Here is a 19,670-nt window from a genome sequence, read left to right as displayed (position 1 = left end):
GTAAATCCAGCCAGTGTACTCCCACTCACAAAAGAAAAAAAATACACACACACACACACAAATACGCACAACCAGCAGTAAAAACATCTGCTGTCACTCATTTCAAAACTTTTTACAATGCTATTATGGCTCGAGGCCAACACCTGCACTCAATGTGAACTCTGTGAATGCAGTCTGATCCGAATGGAAAAAAAAACACACAAAACCAACCAGAGAGATGCTATAAATCATTTCATTTCTGTTCGTCACCCACCTCTACACCATGTAAATGTAATCTGTTGTGACAATAAATGCATTACCAAATTAAAAAAGAAGCTTCTTGAATATGTCCTTTGATTCTTTTAGGTTAGTGGACCCTCGTGCTGTTGGCACTCCTGTGAAGTGACATTGAAGCGATATTGCCCCGGCACCGTGGAAATATGCAGCTTAATTAGAGTCAGACTGTGGCAAGGTTGTTCTTTATAGCACATAAAGACACAATAATAACGACCTTGTAATAATGGCTCCGGAATCGAGCAAGGTTCTGTAACATTCACATGATTGGAGTACAAACTGGCAGCTCAGTAACACTGTAGACACGATGCTCAATTCAAATACTTGTGACTTTAGCAGTTGGCCCGTGCTTCTGATCGCGTTAGAGTTTGTGAAGACAAAGCTGAGGGCGGGTCTTCCCCACAGCATCCTTGGAGAGACCACCGGCGGAGCGCAAGTGGGAAACGATCTGAGCCGTTTGTTTCCACTTGGTGCAGCCGAGGCTGGAGCCGATTCCCGCCTGGCTGTGCCTGGCTGACAAGTCCGGAAAGTTAAGGGGAGGAAAGGCGAGCACCACGGGCCTGAGCACCTCCTGAGGGGCTCGACGGGGACGTACCGCCGGGGCCGCAGGGGAGGGGGGAGGAGCTGGGGCTGGAGTCGGAGTGGTGGTGGTGGTGGAGGTGGCAATGGCAGGTGTAGTGTTCAGGAAAGGAGAGAAGCTTTTCGTTGTCGTGCTGCTTTCTGGTTGGGTTGAGGAGGGAGGAGAGAAGGGGCCTGTGCTTTCTTGTTTGACGTAATAGAGGGAGCTCGACACACCTCTATTTGAATGCACTGGTTTGGGTTTCACTGGAAGATAAAAACAATGGGATTAATGAGGAATAATTGCAAAAATATATATAGACATATACACACTTGTAAAACTAACTTGTCTTTAATTTCTCACCTGTTTATCATTATATAATTACCTCTCTATAGTACTGAGACAGACCACCGACCCGGGTGGCTGTTCTTACCGTGTAGCTGTTTGCGAGCAGCGTCCTGGTGTCCACCCAGAGCACCACTGCTCCTGCCCTTGGACTGCTGGTTTTTGGGCTGAATACTAAGAGAGAGACTGGGCAGAGACGTGCGATCTCGGGCTGCTGTTTTCACCCTGTTCATATGTCCCTGCTGATTCTTTTTACCGAGCTGGTTAGAGCCGATCCTGTCCAGGATGCCACTGGCATTTGCTCTGGCAATTACTTCCTGTGGTGCTGGTTTGACCTCTGGCTCGGGCTGTTGAGAAAGAAAAAAAAGTTCCATTGTTTTTTATAAATAAATAATTAAATTGTTGAAAAAACATACTGTAAATGAAACATACTGCACAAGATTAATAAATTATTATAGAGCTAAATGTCAACAGCAGTAATGTCAATAGAAAAACAGAATCAATATTTGCAGATGCATTATTCTGCCCTGAAAGACACACTGAGCTGTTTCAGCATTTAATAATCACACAAATATGCACTAACTTATTTTCCCATAAAAAAATAGAAGAAGTGAAGAAGAGATAAGAGGAGGGGAGACCAGAGGGAGCGGGAGCCACCATGTCCTTGCTGCTGGCTGCAGGGTCACCTGCTGTCTCAGCAGCAGCACACACAGCAGCCCGCTGCTCTCCTCAATGCCTGAATTATTCACAAGCAAAGTGTACACTGTGGGGACATGCAGCCTGTGTGTGTGTGTGTGTGTGTGTTGTTTTTTTTTTTTCTAAGCGCTTGCTTGTCCTTAAATGCAAATGTTCTTAAGTGTTTATAAAAGCTGTCAGTAATTCTACCTACACAGGCATCTATGCATACATGAAGGGAAGGAGTGCATATGCGTGTAGCGATGTATGTTAATACACCCAAGGCAAACAGGTAAACACGCTTTAAGTGCGTCTCTGAAGCGCAGGCTTTGGCAGACGCCCTGAAGTTCATTGATGCTAACTCATACAGACAGGGGGCGCTGAATTATTCAACAGACACTCTCCCTTGCCTCCCTTTCTTCCTCCTCACTCCTGTAAATCTCACTTCAACTCCATCTTCGCTAACCAACTATGCCAGGCTCCATAAAGCTCTCATTTCCTTCTTTACTCTGCCAAACTCAGCTGCCACAGCATTTCCCGGAGCCTTTTCTTTTCTTTCAAAACTTATGTCCAAAATCATTACGTCCGATACGTCTTGGGAACTCCATGCAACTTTATAAAACTCACCCTGAGCAACGAAGAAAACAAAGACCGAGTGAAAAGAGTGGGGCTTTGAATCTATTATTAATACTATCTAAATTCATCCTCCAGCGGCCAGGGTCTTCCACACAAAAGTTCATCTGTGATGTGCTCTGCTTGCTCGAGAAATTAGGCCGGAACGCATTACCTGGACGTCTTTATTGTCCCCAGCTGTTCCTGTATGGAGGGCTCATAAAGAATTTTACCAGGCAGCACTCTGACAACCAATATGAGCCATACAGCATTCAAACACTTATATAATTGCTATTTTTTACGGCGCTTTTCAGAGTGCCACAATAACTTTTGATTAGCTCAGTTTATTAGAGGGAGGGAGAAAAATCCTGTTTGAGGCACCTTTACAGCGGTTTGATTATCTTTTCATTCCTATCTATGGAGGTATAAAACATGATGGATGGCCAGAGAGAAACAGGCACAACAATGCGGAAGGGCTCCGTGGCGCCCGGCGGGGGTAAGATGGCTTAATAACCCCGCACCGGCATGAAAAGCGTGAGAGCAGATTTCATAATGTGAGGGAGTTTGTCATCGCCGTGGCTGTGCTGTGAATTATGAGGACGCTGGGAAAGACTCGTCTCAAAGACCTGATGAGACCTGCTGATGTATTTTTTCCCGGGCCTGTAAATGCACGGCAACCCCATACGCCTACAGCCAGTCAGTGCTGGACTTAGCTCCTGTAAAATTCCCTGTCTCTAATAATAAACACCTGGAAAAAAAAAAAAAAAAGATCTAGAGAAAGAAAGGGGGATTGGCAAGCAGAGGAAAATCAAAGAGAATTGTAGAGTGTGATGAATTTGGGAAAATAAAAGGCTGAGGGAGAGGCTTCATTAGGCAATTAAAGTCTGTGACTACAAAATACAGTGGAGTCAGGGGCAAGGCGCAGACCGACTCCTGCTGCTCTCAACAGATTGACAAAATCATCAGAAAGCTTTCAGACATGGGCGCGGATCAAATTGCTGCTATAAATCTCGTCAGTGACATTTCTACAGTAACCCAAATATTTATTCTCCGTTACTGATTAATTCTCTCAGTTGGTAGAGGAGGTTGTCTTTCCGTCACAAAATATGTGGTTCAATTCCCCATACTGACACGAGTCCTTTAGCAAAATAGTGAAGTGGTCCCAGTAGAGGCTGAGCGCCTTGCGTCGCAGCTGTCACCGTGTGTGTGAACATCACTACGGTGTAAAGTGCTTTGAGACGGCGCAGGCACTGGAAAAATGTGCCATGAATGTGAAGTCCGTTTTATCCCGGACTTATCCAAACACAACCAGTGACACTAGCTTCTGCTGGCTTTCCTCCCTAAACTGACGTCAGCTTCTTACTTTCTGCGCAGTTCCTCACGTTTCTAAAACTGACCCCCCAAAAAATGTCTTTCCCTTACAAAATTCACCTCCTCGCCTTCATCATTTTCTATCTCGCACTTTCTGTCAGGTTTCTGATTATATCTGGACAAGATGTCTGCATCCGTGACTGAACATTCTCATTTCATCTGGGAGCCTGACCTCCTTCCACCGCTCTCTTTTCTACCTCCAGCCTTTGACCAAGTACCTATTACATGCTGTGATCCTCATTTTCCCCCCATCTCAACCTCAGCAGCTTGGTTCCATGTGTGGTTTCCTTATCTGCTCAAGCAAAACATAAATACAAACATGTTATGCCTCAATTTCTTGAGGCTGGTTTGTAGAAATGAGTCTACCCCTTTCATCACAATTTCCACCCTTATCAAGGTTTGCCAATTAAAATCACTTCATCTTGACTCTGATGTGTCTGTGAGGAACCGCGAGAGGACCAGGAGCTCGATGTTTTCCACAGAGTTTAATGGATTTTCTGCATTTAAGAAGAAGAAAAAGAAGCAAGAGGGTTTCTCTCTTCCATTCTATCTTTATTTTTAGTTGTTGTTTTTCTGTTTCACTTCACTGTATTTAGTGTGTGTGTGTGTGTGTGTGTGTGTGTGTGTGTGTGTGTGTGTGTGTGTGTGTGTGTGGCAGTAAGCCTCCTCTCAGAGTGGGTAAAGTTGGTCAGATCCAGTGCTAATGATCAAAACCTCTCATGTGGGACTACAAACATTGCCAATTTTATTTATTTATTTATTTATTTATTTATTTATTTATTTTGCTGTACACTTTGAGATCAGCTGCAGCCTCATCAAACCCCTTATCTAACTTATATGTGACTGTAAAACATTTTATATTCATAACACCTTTATTCAAGTGGAAAATGGGTTGACTTTGTATTTAATGAGCCAGATCTGTTAGTCTGTGTTATTTAGAGGCAGTAGAGAAGCAATGGCAGTTTGGTGATCTGTGGTTTGAACCATTGCTGAATATAAATATTCTATGCTTTAGAAAATCAGTTATAATCAGTTTCAGAATTGCAGACATGATGTCTTTAGTGATCATACCTCTCTTTTCAGAACAGCCACAAAACAGCCGTCACTGTGGTCTGAAGGCTCCAGCGTGAAAAAGGTGTTTGTTTCCTCTGTGGCCTCAGAGTGGAGACAGGAGCTGAGAGGGTGAGGGCTTATCCTGGACGAAACACACATGAACAGGTACTTCAGTGCAAAAGTACAAGCTGATAGTTTAAAACTAAACATCACACAAGAAACGTCTGTAATGTAAAAAGGAACACAAAAGCAGTAACTAAGAGAAAGACTGTGACAAACTCCCATAGTCACACCTTTGTGTAATTTAGAGGCAACAATTATCCTCAAATGCAACATGCACACTCCTTATAGAAACCCTCCTCCAAGCAGATTGAGTCCAGAGCAATATTCTCTACATCACTCTTTACAGTAGGTGCTGTAGTTATTCCATCAAGGTGATAAAAAAACATTATTTAGTCTACAAATAATAATCAAACAATAGAAATACATGTTTAATATTGTAATATATTGTGTAGATTGTCCTAATTGTAAAAGCTAAAGATATATACAATATCATAAAAAAACACGCTTATAAATTGACCTCGTGTTCTGCTTCTGCTTAAGACTTCTTAAGACGTTCATGTTTGTTTTCCAAAATGCCTGTCGAAAGCATCAGGAGGCCATGAAAAATTATTTTTGTGTGAACACAAGTAGTCCAACAAAAGGGATGTTGACTCTTGAATATGAAATTCACAGAGACAGCGTGAACGTCATAGTAGAGGATGATGCAGTGAAATACTGTGGGGGGGTTGTTTGTGTGTTTTTGTTTTTTTTTTTTTACAAGAAACACGACCAGATGCACAATTACCAATATTATCGGAGATCATATTTCTAAACTGACAAAGAGATTATTTTTGTTTGCTCCAAAATCCACACAAACATCTGATGCCTCAGTCAAGCCAGCGTGATCCATACCAATAATATTCCTTGTGTTTTATTCATGCTAGCCTGAGGCATCACCGGCACACCAGGCCAGCTTACCGCAGGGAGGAGCCTGCCTTGAGAAATTCCAGTCTACTGGAGTAGGAAACTTCAACAGGTCTTAAATTCCTGCCCTCACAAACCGAGAAAAAAGGGTGCTGAAAAAAATAGGGGCCTGGAAATCTTTTTTTCTCCCTTTACATCGCATTTAAAGACACCTGTTGATTATATTTTCGCCGAATCTTCTCCAGTTCCTGCTTTAGATATGCTGAGGCTTTGAGGCAGGCTTGTCTGAAGGCAGTAAGTCAAACATGTTGGAGAGCCGACTGACAGAAAGCAAAGCAAACAGGCGAATGAAACACAATGAGGGAGACAGATCCAGAAAGCACCGTGTGGAACAGAGATTCAGGCTGACCTGAAGTTTGCTCGCTTTGAATCCTCCTCCTGGTCTGAGCAGGCTTTGGATTGCTGCAGGGCTTTGCTCACCACATCCACATTTTCCTCCGAATATGTCGAACGTGTCAAATATACAACCGCTAAAACCTTGGGAACTGCACACAAAACATTCTCATTCAGTCAAAGGAAAGTTTCTCCATTCTACAATTACAATAGGTTATTCAAACAAAGCCTTCCGTTTTCAGCCACTCCCTTTGGAAAATAGGCACTTGAATAATAATTCTCGATATTGTTTGCACATGAAGCAGGTTGCTATTTGATTCGACTGCTGCTGGCTTGTAGATTTGCCAGGCTTCACTTCTTTCATTTGAGCTTTGATTTCTTTCATGCTCACTAATTATAGCCAGACAGAAACAATTACTTTTCAGACGATAACAAATAAAACCTGCTCAGATGTGGCAAAATCAGCCTCAGAAAAATGTGGAATATCACTTCATGGGGAAGGAAATCTGAAACAAGAAACGGCACACGAGTCACTCGCGCGCCATGTGATGGGTGTGTTGCTCCAAAACAGAAATTAAAGGATGCCTATAGGTTTCTATCTGTGGGAGCATTTGTCACTGCATGTGCCCACATGGAGACGTTGAAATGAGCGCATCGATTCAGCTGAGCAATGGCACTCGATAAATACCCACCATTAATTACCAGTCCTATTAGAGAGGCAAAAACATGGACAGGGCCTGATCAATGGCAGCGTGATTAGAGACGCTGGTTTACATCCCGCCCCCCCCGCAAACCAAGAAAACCCGCCTACTGGCTGAACACAATCCAAACCAGACACAGAGGAACCGTGTTAAACAACACACTGAAGGTAATGACGGTATCAGCAGATACTGATTAGCGTGTTACAGAAGAAAACAGTGCACTGACCCATATGAAACAGGAATAAGCACAGAGGCTGACTTCACAACAGAGATGTTACATTTGCGTAAGAGAGCGTGCAGCGCAGCACTTTGTATACCACGCTCAGTTATTAAGAATGTAGATGAAGTGAACGCGCAATTACGAGTCACTTTTACAAACAAGCAAGAAATGATGGTGAAGACTGGCTGGCTGGCTCAGAGCAACATTAGCATTCCTAATTAAGACTCAGACGATCTCCGAGGAACACCGACGGGCTTCAGTCTAATGGCATATGAGATTAGATAATTAGGAAGAGTGAGCTTCATTGTGTCGGAGAGGCGAGCGAGGCTTCACGCTTGGGACCGCGGGTGCACGTGTCCTGCGTGTTTGCGCGAGCGTGCACGTCGAGAGCAGGTGATCATACACTCACACTTCAAGGCGTGATCGATATCCTTCTGCTGCTGCGCGACCAGAGCTTCCAGTTTGCTCTGGGCGATGGAGCCTTGGGACAGGTTCTGCAGCAGGTCTGTGTCTGGGAAAACAAAGGAACACTTCAGAGGAGCACAACGTCACTTTTATTCATTGGTTCTCTTCAGCGGGCTGTATAAATAACGCTGGTATAGATGACAGTCGTGTAAATAGATGGATGGTCTTCACTGAAAATGGAAATTGTTATCCACAGCACCGCTCTCCATCTTCTTTTATACAAGTACAAAAGAATTATTCAAGTGGTTGAGACTGTGACACATGCATTTCATGTGAGAATTACGCATTTAATACTTGGAAATGAAATCCCTCCATTATAATAAAACCTGCGACATCAAAACTCAGAACGATACAAGACTTCCTTTAAAGTTGGTCTGAGATATAAAATAACAGTGTTACAAAGTATTAGAGACAAGTTTGAGTGTTTTATGAATGTAATAATAAGAATTGTGTGGGGTTAGGAATATAGCAAACATATTTTTCTCGCAGTGTGCACAGGCAATATCCTTTTCTTTTTTTTCATCCACCGACACTTTGTAACTGTTAGTTTTCTTTCTATGTTCTTTTCTAAATTCCAGTTTTTGCCTCCGCTGTACAGCAACAATCCCCACCTCCATTTTCTTGTAGGATGAACTCGACCGGTTTGCTGATTGCAGACATCGAACACTTGGGCATCAACAGGATCACGTGCACTTTTTGAAGCCATCTTTCACCCAAGTCCAAAGAGCTGAAGACCTTCTGTATCAGTTTCACATCTAAGTAGCAAACACACAATAATGGTGACCATTCATTAAGCTCTCAAATTGTAAATTCTTTTTGCGGATCTTTTAGCATTAAAAAAAAAAAAAAAAAACCACTATCAACCTCATCATTAATATTTGTGAAACTACTGATTTAGGTGGCTTCATTTTCATAAAACAAACTGAAGACAAGAGACACAGCAAATCAGCTGTCTTTCTGTCAAAGTTTTCTTTCTTCTCACAGAGTTTGTGAACTTCTGATTTAAAAAAAAAAGTGAAGTGTGACAAAGCCAGCGGGCGTTCTTCTCCTTTATTTTCTTTTTTTCATTCAAATGAAAAGCAGAAAACAAAGGTAACCTGTCATGGCAATAAAAAGACACAGTCAACAGGCTTTTTCCTGTTCTGTTTCTTTCTGTTTATCTCCTCTTTTGTCTTCAGTGTCAACACACACACACACACACACACACACAAACACACACACACACACACACACACACAGTTTGTGCTTACTCGTGCAGCCCATGGTGGAGACAGTGAGCTGCAGCTCCTCCCTCTGAGCGTCCGTACAGTCGCTGACACACACGTAGACCGTGGGCTGATTGTTGCCTTTATGTTTCTCTGCAATCAGGGAGGCGGTGTGGGAGACGGTGAGGCCGGAGAAGGAGCCCGCCATGAGGACGTCTCCTTCCTCTGGTAGCAGGGAGCATGCTGCGTTTGGACCCAGACTGCATGACTTGTCCTGCAGGAACAAGGGGTAGAACGAGGGTTAAGTGCAAAAAAATCCAAACCTAAAAATCAAAACTCATAACATGCAGCAAAGCTGAACATAATAAAAAGTATGAGGGAAGGCCAGGGAGGACAAAAAGCACAAGGAAATACAAGGTGAAAAATAACAGGATGAAAGTTTGACGAAGACTCAAAGATAAAAAACGAGAGGAAGGATGATTAATTGCACAGCGGTGTTGGATATTTGATTGAATTTGGCTGTGAAATCTTGATTTAATTGTGTTGTGGTCCTGTGTGCAGCTTACAGTTCATATGGCAGCTTGAGTTTTATGGAGTAGAAATTTAATGATTAAACTGTCGTCGACTCACAAACAGGATAATTCTTTATGGCGCGTAGTGAGGTATGGCCATATGAGTGGAAGTGATGTGAAATATTTGTAACGGGGGAAACTAATTTTAGTTGGCATAAGGGATCTCAGTTTTCTAATCAATTTGAGCGAGTCCATTACCAAAAGGAAATCATAAATATATGAAAAGATTGATGAGATTGAACAGACTTCCAGAGCCATATTAGTCTACAGAGAGGAGGAGGCCATTCTTATTGTAAAGCCTCTGTTTGTGCAGCCTGTACCTGGATGATGAGTTTGTGTTCGCTGAGCAGCCTGGTGGAGTACAGCTGAGCCTTCAGCTGAGCGGGGAACACCAGAGTGTCCCCACAGTGGGGGTCGTGGCAGAAGGTCTGACCCTCCAACTGTCCAATCGATTCCACTTGCAAGAAGCCAGCGCTCTCCAGCACACCCTGGACCGCATCCTCACTGGAGGCAGAAGACGGGAGACTTGAGCAGAGCAGGTTAGTGTAAACTTAAGAGGAGGGATACGAGAGGAAGGTTAGGAAGGTAGCTATCATAGATAATGATTGTGCAGAATTTCTACATGGCCTTTTTAAAAGACTTTGATAGTGATATGTGCTGTAAAAAAAATCCATGTCCAGACACACACACACACACACACACACACACACACACCAGCCACAGGTGACCTTTACAGTCCCGGTGCTGGTTGAGGAGTGCCGCTGATTGAATCTGTCTACAGCAGCAGGATTTACACCTAACTGAGTCAGCCTGTTGGGACGTGCACGAAAACACACATTATCACACACACACACGCACACGCATAAATGTACAAAACACACACACACACACACACAAACACAAAGTCTGGTCCTTTAATTGAATGTCAGCTGGGCACCTGGCCCATAAAACACTGGGCAGAACCCCAAAGCTAAAGGTCTGTGTGTGTGCGCGCGTGCCTACGTGCGTGCATACGTGCTTACAGTGCAGGCCTGGGTTCATGTACGGGTGTGTCCATACAGGTGTGTGTTCTCTGTGTGTTTCTTTAGCTGACCTGCTCTTCAGCGTGTTGACCCACGCATAAAGCGGAAGCCTGCCTGATCGTTCCTGCTTCCTCCTCATGCTCTCCGGCAGGGTGTACTCTATGGACAGCAGATCAGATCTCACCCTGCATCGGGCCAGGGAGGCTGCCAGCTTAGTTTTAAACCTACACAGGACACAAAGACAGTGGATTCTTTACTTGATTAGTTTTGAATCCTTGAATTATATTTATTTATTTATCAGTTTTTTCCCACCTGAGCAGGCACTTCTCCACATGCCTCACTTCGGGGATGATATCTCCGATTTGGTCTTTTCGAGGGAGGAACTGCCGGTCCTGGAAATCGTAGAGCATGACGGCAACAAGACTCATCTGGTCACCTGGCTGAGGCACAAAATCAAAACTTGAAGTTTGATCGACAAACTGATTAGATACTGAATGACTGATAACACGGAGCGATGGTATTTATCTTTACCTGCCTGGCACAGTTGGCACCCTGGTGGCTAAAAGCATCAGTGGTTGTGAACGGAAACCTCGACTAATCCAGTATCGGCTTCACATTTGATACTCACATATTTGAATTGACAGCAGTGTGGTGCCCTTCCTGACACAACCATCTTTATTTATTTACACCTGAAAGCAACATTAATGCTACACTGCCATGTCTCATCAGAGGCTAGATTTAGATTCAAATATGCCAAAATTGATGAAAAAAAAAAAAAAAGCTCATCAATGTCCTTCCCCTCCTTCTACCACTCAATTAAACCTAGGAGGAAGTCACTGGCTCTCCTTGGCAATTTACTCTCTCCCTTTAACTCAATGCCTGTCTTCTTTCTCTTTCCTCCCTGAGGACGAGAGGACACCAGCCGCATGAGTGCAGATGGTTCTCCACAGATTACCACATCGGGCAGAGGAGGGGTCTGCATGGCTGCAAAAGAGGCTCGCGAGCATTCCAAGGCTTTTAATGACATACATGGAAAGGTTGAGTTCTGAGACAGGTTGTTGTACTTCTCCTTTCTTCCACCATTCGCACTCACTCCATCGACATCCCCTTGGCCTCTGCCAAGGTGAAACCCCCCCGGGTGTGGGAAAATTCCCAGTCATGAAGCTCCCTGGTAACAGTGTCCCATAGTGAGGAACTGGCCCACAACAAACACGCCTGCTCTGCTCGGCCAGCTCTGAAATAGGTCCCTTACATAAGGAATTCACTTGTGTTATTTTGCATTAAACTGATCAACTGCATCAATGGGTAACCTTTCAGCGTGTATCATAAAACAACGGATTCTGTTTTCCTTGCTCCGCCAAATGCAATATGCTTATGATTACCTGTCAGTTGAGACAGGCGAAATTTAATGTCAGGCAGGTGAAAGTCGTAAATTGGATGTGATTTAAGTTCGACATGGGTCATCTTGCACTGTGCTTGGGCCCATGTCATGATAAATGATATTTATGCGTGCCTGTCTCACACACTGGCCTACACTGATTTTACATTATCAGTTGGGTTATTCATCCTCTGGCACTTCACATTCACTCCATTCTGATCAAATCCACTTTGGGGTCAAAAGGCCATGCGTATGCTCATTTCTGTCTATACAGTCTCCCTTTTTACAGGTGGGCCTATCCTCACTTATCCCCCTTTTTCTGTTTTTCTCTGTATCAAGGCTGAACTTTATAGATGCCAGCAGCGTAAAGGAAGGTGAGAGTGAGTTCTAAAAACTGTCTCATTGTGTCTGGGCTTTATTGGCTTGCCAGAGGGATGCAGAGTAACGACCTGCCACCGATGCATAGAGAGACCCATTCGTTTCACCCAGAGCCATATCTCAGCGGGCTACAGTGGATGCCTACACCTGTGTGTGTGTGTGTGTGAGGGGATTGGACTGCAAACACATATCCGGGTGTATTAATGCTCCTGCATGTTTACACCCTGTCTGAAATCGACATTAGTCGCCTTCAGTCTGCACGCTTCACGGCAGCTCTGTTTTCTGTTTGCACATTCACTTCCTCCTGCTCTCATTACTCTTTTCCTCTGCCAGCCCAGTCGACCCGCAGCGGTTCTGTATTCCGTGCATGTCTTTATCGCCAACCAGAATGTAACAGAAAGAGCTTAAGCGTCCCTCTTCCATCCACAGCTTCTTTTATGTGAAGCGTTGAAAGTAGGCCAAAAGTACATGCCAATCTCCTCCAGAGGATACCTCTCCATTTAAGTAACAGGGTGTTCTACTCACAGAAACAGATTCTCAGTTGTATTGGGAATCAGCGCATCATCATAACACCTGGTATATAAGTTGTGGGACAGTTGGAGGACGGAGTCTGCGCCGAAAACTCAAGATACCGCGTGTAAACACTCAGAGGCACAATCAGAATGGAGAAGCAGTAACGCCGAGGCTCATTAATGAGGAGCAGCAATGAAAGAAAAGCTCCAGCCAGACGAGGCCCCTCGTATTTTACCTTTTTAAATGTGTTGTTTCAGAGGAACAAATGGTCACTGATTGAGGAGGAGAGTATAAATGCAACAATGTGCTTTGCGAGTTAATGAAAGAAGTTTGTCGGTGTAATACATCAACACTGCTGTTACTGATTATAAGAACAGAGAACTGAAGAAAAAGTATGTGTGGGGAGATGTGTGAAGAGCTTTGAAGGATTCAGGGGCAATGTTCAGGGGCAGTGTTGTTGTTTCATATTTCAATCAATCAATCAATCAATCAATCAAACTTTATTTGTGAAGCACTTTTCATACTTTCAGCAACAGAAAGTGCTGATCACATGAAGATAAAAACAGAAAACCCATCCCTCCCACCTTCCATATACAGTCACACGCACACACTCGTATGTACACACACTCTCATCAGTAATAGTACTGAGACACGGCATGGCACGTGGGGTTGTGGAAAATGCCACCATTTGGGGGCGTCCACATTGGGAGGAGTCGCAGGCCATGACCACCAGGGGCGCCAGCGAGCATGGCCTGCGAGTTAAATGATCAGAAGTTAAGATAACCTAAAAAAAAACAGCAACAACGTAAAATAGGAATAATTTTAAGGGGTCAACTAAAAGCCTGATTAAAAAGGAGTGTTTTTAAACTTATAAAAACATCAACAGTCCTGAGTTTCTCCGGTGGGCTGTTCCACAGGCGGGGGCTGGAGGGCTAAAGGCCGCCTCGTCGTTGGTCTTGGTTCTGGCTTTTGGAATGGATATGAGGTTGCTGCCAGAGAGGCCATTAAACATTTAAAATCTAATAAAAGAACCTTAAAATCGATTCTGAGGCACATGGGGAGCCAATGCAGTTACTTTAAAACTATTGTGATGTGGGCCCGCCCCCTGGTCCTCATCAGCACATGTGGTGAGAGAGAGAAACAGGCGGACTCTGGCTACATTCTTAAAATGAGAAAAACCTATTTTTATTAAATTTTTGATAGGTGGGATAAAATTCAGCTCAGAGTCAAATATCACACCCAGGATTTTTACAGATTGCGCGCTGGTTTAAAATGTTGTAGTTTTGAAAAAAGTTTCTCTCTCTGGCCTTCATAACCTATCAGTAAAACCTCAGTCTTGTCCTGGTTGAACTGGAAACTCACTGCCATCCATGACCTGACGTCTGAAATGCAGTTAAAAGAGTTTCTATTGGCCCTGTGACATTTTTTTACTGTATTATATACTGATACTTGTTTTAAATGCAGTAAAGCACTTTGTGTTGTTTTCTTTTAACATGAAAAGTGTTTTAGAAATAAAGCTTGATTTGATTTGATTTGATTTGATTTAATTTGATTTGATTTGATTTGATTTAGTCAGACAGAAATCAAGATGGGATCCACCTTTTGTGAAACAAGTGCAGTGTTGAAAATGTTGCTATCAAAGAACTCACATACTATTGGATGGGCGAGATAAAAGCAGCTGTCAATCATGATGTCCTCCAGCAGCTCCTGATCTGTGCAGAAACAATGAGAAACAATGTTAGAGGAAAGGAAATGGGATATTAGACATCTCAATTATGGACATGAATAATGATGGCGCATATTAGTGCATCTTTTATATCAACATCTAATTATCCCTGGAAACCAATCCTGACTCTTTCATCTGGAGCCAGAGACAGAGGCACAAAACATTACTCTAGTCTATTAACTGCGAAAATATATATGATAAAGGATGAACCCATATCTAATGATGAAAACACGCCTAGAAGAAAAAGAGCAAAGAGTGATTAGGACAAAGAGCCACAAAGACTCCTTGAGGCAGCCCTAATGATGGTGATTTAATTTTAAAAGATAATTCAGTTAGATTGCAGGTTTAATTTTCCGTGATTAAATGCTTATTTGGCGGTTAATTAGACCTAATCTGACTCTTTATTTGCCTCTTTTCTTTCATTTATTGTGTCAACGATGAGTGAGTGTGATGAATCAAAGGAGTAATGGTATTATGTAATGACAGCTGAAATAATATACAGGAAACCAAACGTATCTTACGTATTGTTCTTACCATGATTCCTGTTTCATTTTTATACCTATTTCATGAAAAAAAACAAACAAACATGTGAACATAATCACATGTGACAGTCCTGTGTCGTACCTTTCAATCTTAAATCATCAAAATGTTTTATGCTAATTACATTGGAACCATAGCAATCGTCATTTCATTTTATGGTAATAAAACTGAACTTGGCTTGACCTTCTTTTTCAAACCATGATGTAGGTCTGAAGAGCATGAGCTCTGTGACCTCCCGATCAGATATCCAGATGTGGCATATAAAGGTTTCTCAACCTCCTGTCAAGCTGTCATATCACAAAAGCTGCAACTGTCTCAAAAACCAACAGGGTACCTTCTCTTCAAATATACATAAGTACAAACAGATGCATCCTTATCGTTCCAGTCTGTGAAAAGCAGATGCTCCTTTTCAGTATGAGTGAGATGCTATCCAGGTATCATGTTAGGATTAAACAACAGCTGCTTCTGCAGTTACCCTGTAGGTGATGTTTCTTCTCTTCAGACTGCAAATAGAAAGGAGGATATATTTATTTAACATCAACCCAGTTCTGGTGAGATTTAAAAGGCTAAAACCACTGCCCTGAAATGAAGGCACACAATTTCCAGTTTGTTTCTGGACAGAAACAATTCTTAGGCTGTGAATAAGAAGTGTATCCAGGACCCATTCATGGAGGCACCATGGAAACCGCAGAGAGGAGACCGCTGTGAACTTATCACAACATCACAAATCAAACTGTTCTCTGAGTCTCGGCCAATTGAACACCGGCCACTCCGCAGCATGCAGGACAGAGCAGACACACACAGGTCTGCATGCAGGTACGTCCACATCAACACACACACAATGCCTCATGCACAAATGTAGGTTTTCAAATGATAGGGCTTATCTTTAATTGATGGAAAGCAGGCGTACGGCATCAGCAGCGGCTTAATTTATAGCCGATAAGGTTTACAGTTGCGGCCATTACTGCAGAAGGCCTTAAAGATAAGTCCTTGAGAAATAACCACTCATTGCACACTGCAGAACAGACCTCGGGGGGGCGGGTCGTGGTGGCGAGGTACACAGAGGTCATAGTCTTCCACAGGCTATAAATCACAAGCAGCAATCAGAGTAAAACATAGAAAAAATTCAGCAATAAATCAATTAGAGACATCTTTACACGCAGACACGGGGTTGGGTTTTACCTAAAGGATGAGGCAGAATTTCTGAGATGTGAGGCTGACACACAACGGCACCCTGAAATTAATCTGGTGTCTCCCTGTTGGTAGGAGGTATTCATCGCTGGACCTGTGTTGAGGTTGTGCGCTTTGTGGATTCAATCCAGGAATTACACAATGACCAGTGACGGATAGTGACTGTAGTCAAACGAACCCTCAGTGCCGGAGCCAGACCTGAATGCAGTCTGCTTTTCTCTTCTGCCAGGTCTTTGTCTCACAGTGTTCTGCATCGGTACACCCAATTGCATATTAATCAAACGGGACACCTGCTGAAAAAGGGACGAGCTATAAGTTCTATATCCACCTTTAGAACCGAATTATCAATTTATCTTACATATAGGGTGGATGCAGAATTTGATATCTGCAGATGCATACTGTGGCAGCATCTCTGACTGTGGTCAAGGACAAAATAGAAACCCTTCTCTCTTTCATACCATAATCCAAAAAAAAACCTTTCTAGTTTTCGGAACAGCAGCCCCAGTCGTTTGACAATCTGGCAGCACCGCTGAACAGAGTGGACAATGAGGCAGAAAGACTCAGAGGAGCAGTCAGTAGAAGCGGGACAGAGGGAAAGCAGGGCCAGATTGGGAGATGAGGCTTTCAAAGCGAGAGCGACAAGGTCAACTAATTTTCCACTGGCAAAATGACCATACTGAACTAAACATCAGCATATACCTCAAGCTATGAGAGCAAACTGTATGATGCATCGACAAGATACAAAACCTCCACAACAAAAGCTGTCTGCAGGTCAGTGATGTATAGCAGGCATTCATTAAAATGAGGAAAGGTGTTTGGTTTTTTTAAGAGACTAAAAAGGTCACAGAGGGAGAAAAGCCCAGAAGATAAAAACAAAACAGAAGAGATGCAATGAAGTGGAAAGAAAGGGGCGATGGAGAAAAATCCAAGTTTACAGCTGATATTGGTCGTTTGAATGACTGCAGCTTTGTCTTGGTTTATGAAATGTGAAGTCTACACCAAGCTCATTACAAAATTTCACTCCACATTTTCATACGGACTGAAGCTCACAGCCACAGAAAAAATGTCTCAAATCACTGATGCAGAGCTTACGAGGCAACTTTTTTTCTTTCGTTTCAAGCAGATAAAAGTTGTAATCACAAGATAAATACCAGTGCTCACTGACACAGGTCTCTCAAGGTTTTGTTTCTGGATTATTTTTCTGCTGTTTAAGCAGTTCTTCATTTGGTCCCCTCTGCTCAATTATGAATCAGTCATTACGAGGCAGAGCACGAATGACACATCTGGCGGTTTGTGCGCATTACGTGTGTCCGACTGCCAGCACGGGCATGTCACGAGCGAATCAATTCCTGCACCGAAAGTCAGCATGTTCATAGGAGGAGGAAGAGGGAAGATTAACTATTGCCTTCCAGGCTGTGTCATTTCATTTACACCCCATTTCAGTGGCCAGAAAATCTGAGAAGAATACGAATATGCAGCCAAAAAAAAAACACTTGATCAAGGTAGGTCACATATAGAGAAGCAAGAACACTCAACACATCTTATTACCAACAATATTTAACTTGAAATGAGCCCAACATGCACAGTTAAAATCAACACTAATTCAATTTCAGGTTAACAAGATACAGGAATTCTGAGCTCCCAGTACAACCACATTCACAGAGCAAATAGTGTAATTAAAGAATTTTTATCACCCTGGAATTTTGAAAATCCCCAAAAATACTCAGAGGTGACTTTCACATTTTAGCTTAGTCTGATTATTTTCCAGATGAATTGTAAATACACTAAATAAATGTGCGAGAAAGGGAAGAGAACTGCAGAGAACAACGATAGTAACGCAGCACTGATAAGGCTGTTTAGACTTGCACTTGTCCTAAGTACCAAGTAGAGACAAATCCAATAAAGCTAGATTAAAAGAAAATGATAAAATGATAGATTAAATCAATGTCCTCAAATAAAATCTCAAAGTTCCTATTGATTATCCATTAGTAACCTGGTCAAATTCACCTAGTAGTTTAAGTATTATGGCCCGCGGCTGTAAAACTAATATAGGCTCTCAAAGCCGCTGCTCGAGCATGCTATGATGGATAGTTGTGAGGTGATCTACATTAAACCGCCGGACATGTTCGGGGCTCATCCAGGTTCAGTAAGTGGATAGTGAGAAGGAACAGAATTACTCATGGCTACGAGGGTGTTCCTGCCGCCTGACCTCTCCATCCACCAAGAACATGTTAAATCGATTCCAGACGGCTTCTTGCTCTGGCAGTTGGCTCGCATCCCTCCCTTATCACCATGGTGATTACACACCCCTATGACTTCGGTCACCCAGACCCCGCCTTAGTCCTCGGAAGCAGATTATGGGACAAATTGATTTGCAGCATCACCTAGAACCCCCCCTCGGGTCATTCAAGCATTTTTTCTTCCACTTGTCCTTCATCAATCTATCTATATTCAATTCCGCTTGTCAATTACCTTCCCCAGAGTGATTCACTCTAATTTCAAATGGCTGTGTTTACCGGGAATCAAATAGGTTTTACTTGCAAATTAGAATATCGAAAACCAATCAAAACAGGAGCTGCTGGCATCCTTTACAGATGTTGTGTCTTCACCGGCTAATTTCACCGTGACAGGACAAATTGTTTCATATAGAGAGCATCAGTCAGAGATGGTATTTCTCAACAACACTTATTTATCTTTGTCTCAATGTAGAATGTTTTTATAAACTAGGTATTATTACTTGGAGTTTCAACAAGTAAGCTCAGGCTATAAGAAGCAGACAGACTTACATTTCAGTGTATTGAAGGCCAGTTCATGAGCCGTGCATTGCATCACCTCATCTTTCACTTCAGGTAATGAGAGCCCTCTCTCTTTCCCATAATTCACCAGTCGATGAGCAGCAACCTTCTCCAGGTGGTGATTCTGAAAGACGACCGACGCCAGCAGATAGACTGTATCTGGGAAGCCCAGGTGACTTTCGCTGGTGGTCTGCGGCTCTGGAGGAGCAGCGGGGGTTCGGCTGTCAGCCTGTTCATCCACCACAGCCAGGTCTTTGCTGTCTTTGCTGCTTTTGATCAGAGAGCCAGCCTTTTTCATGTTTGAGACGTTTAGACGCCTTCCAGTGCTTCTTTTTTTCCCCATCTTCCCGAGGCTGTGTTTTCTGGTTGGCACCTGGAAACATACCATAACATCCTGAAGAGTTATATAACGCATAAGATGTGCTCAATTTGAGGCACTATATCAAAGGCCAAAATAAATCAAACAGTAATAGCATCCCCTTTATATATTAATCATCTTTAAAACACTTTCTGAAACACTAAAGCTTCAATACACCAGAAGAACAAATGCGTATTTTTTAAAGTAAGATGAATCCGATTAAAATTGAATGAGAATAAAAGCAACACATTAGAGAAAATGAAGAAAGAATAAAAAACATAAAAATAGCAGATGTTAAAAACTAATTTAAACACTGCCAAATAAAGCCATTTTTTTTAAGTGCAAAATTTCATTTGACT

The 19,670-nt window shown here is 42.8% G+C and overlaps 1 protein-coding gene across 1 annotated transcript; it reads right to left on the bottom strand.

The window, feature by feature from the left end:
• Positions 1 to 634: 634 nt before the first annotated feature.
• Positions 635 to 19,311, bottom strand: LOC115404820 (putative methyltransferase NSUN7). Its single transcript, XM_030114150.1, has 12 exons — positions 18,945 to 19,311; positions 14,355 to 14,413; positions 10,745 to 10,872; positions 10,504 to 10,656; positions 9,731 to 9,914; positions 8,884 to 9,112; positions 8,245 to 8,388; positions 7,578 to 7,679; positions 6,264 to 6,399; positions 4,907 to 5,030; positions 1,266 to 1,524; positions 635 to 1,098 (listed from the first exon to the last, which is right to left on the bottom strand). Exons 1-12 carry the CDS (start codon positions 19,294 to 19,296, stop codon positions 635 to 637), a joined length of 2,334 nt encoding a protein of 777 aa, XP_029970010.1. The 5' UTR covers positions 19,297 to 19,311.
• Positions 19,312 to 19,670: the final 359 nt, after the last annotated feature.

The sequence above is a fragment of the Salarias fasciatus genome, chromosome 2 (genome assembly GCF_902148845.1).
Source record: "Salarias fasciatus chromosome 2, fSalaFa1.1, whole genome shotgun sequence".
Taxonomy (NCBI): domain Eukaryota; kingdom Metazoa; phylum Chordata; class Actinopteri; order Blenniiformes; family Blenniidae; genus Salarias; species Salarias fasciatus.
Note: the sequence above shows the minus strand (reverse complement) of the source record. Positions and strands in the feature narration are given on the sequence as shown.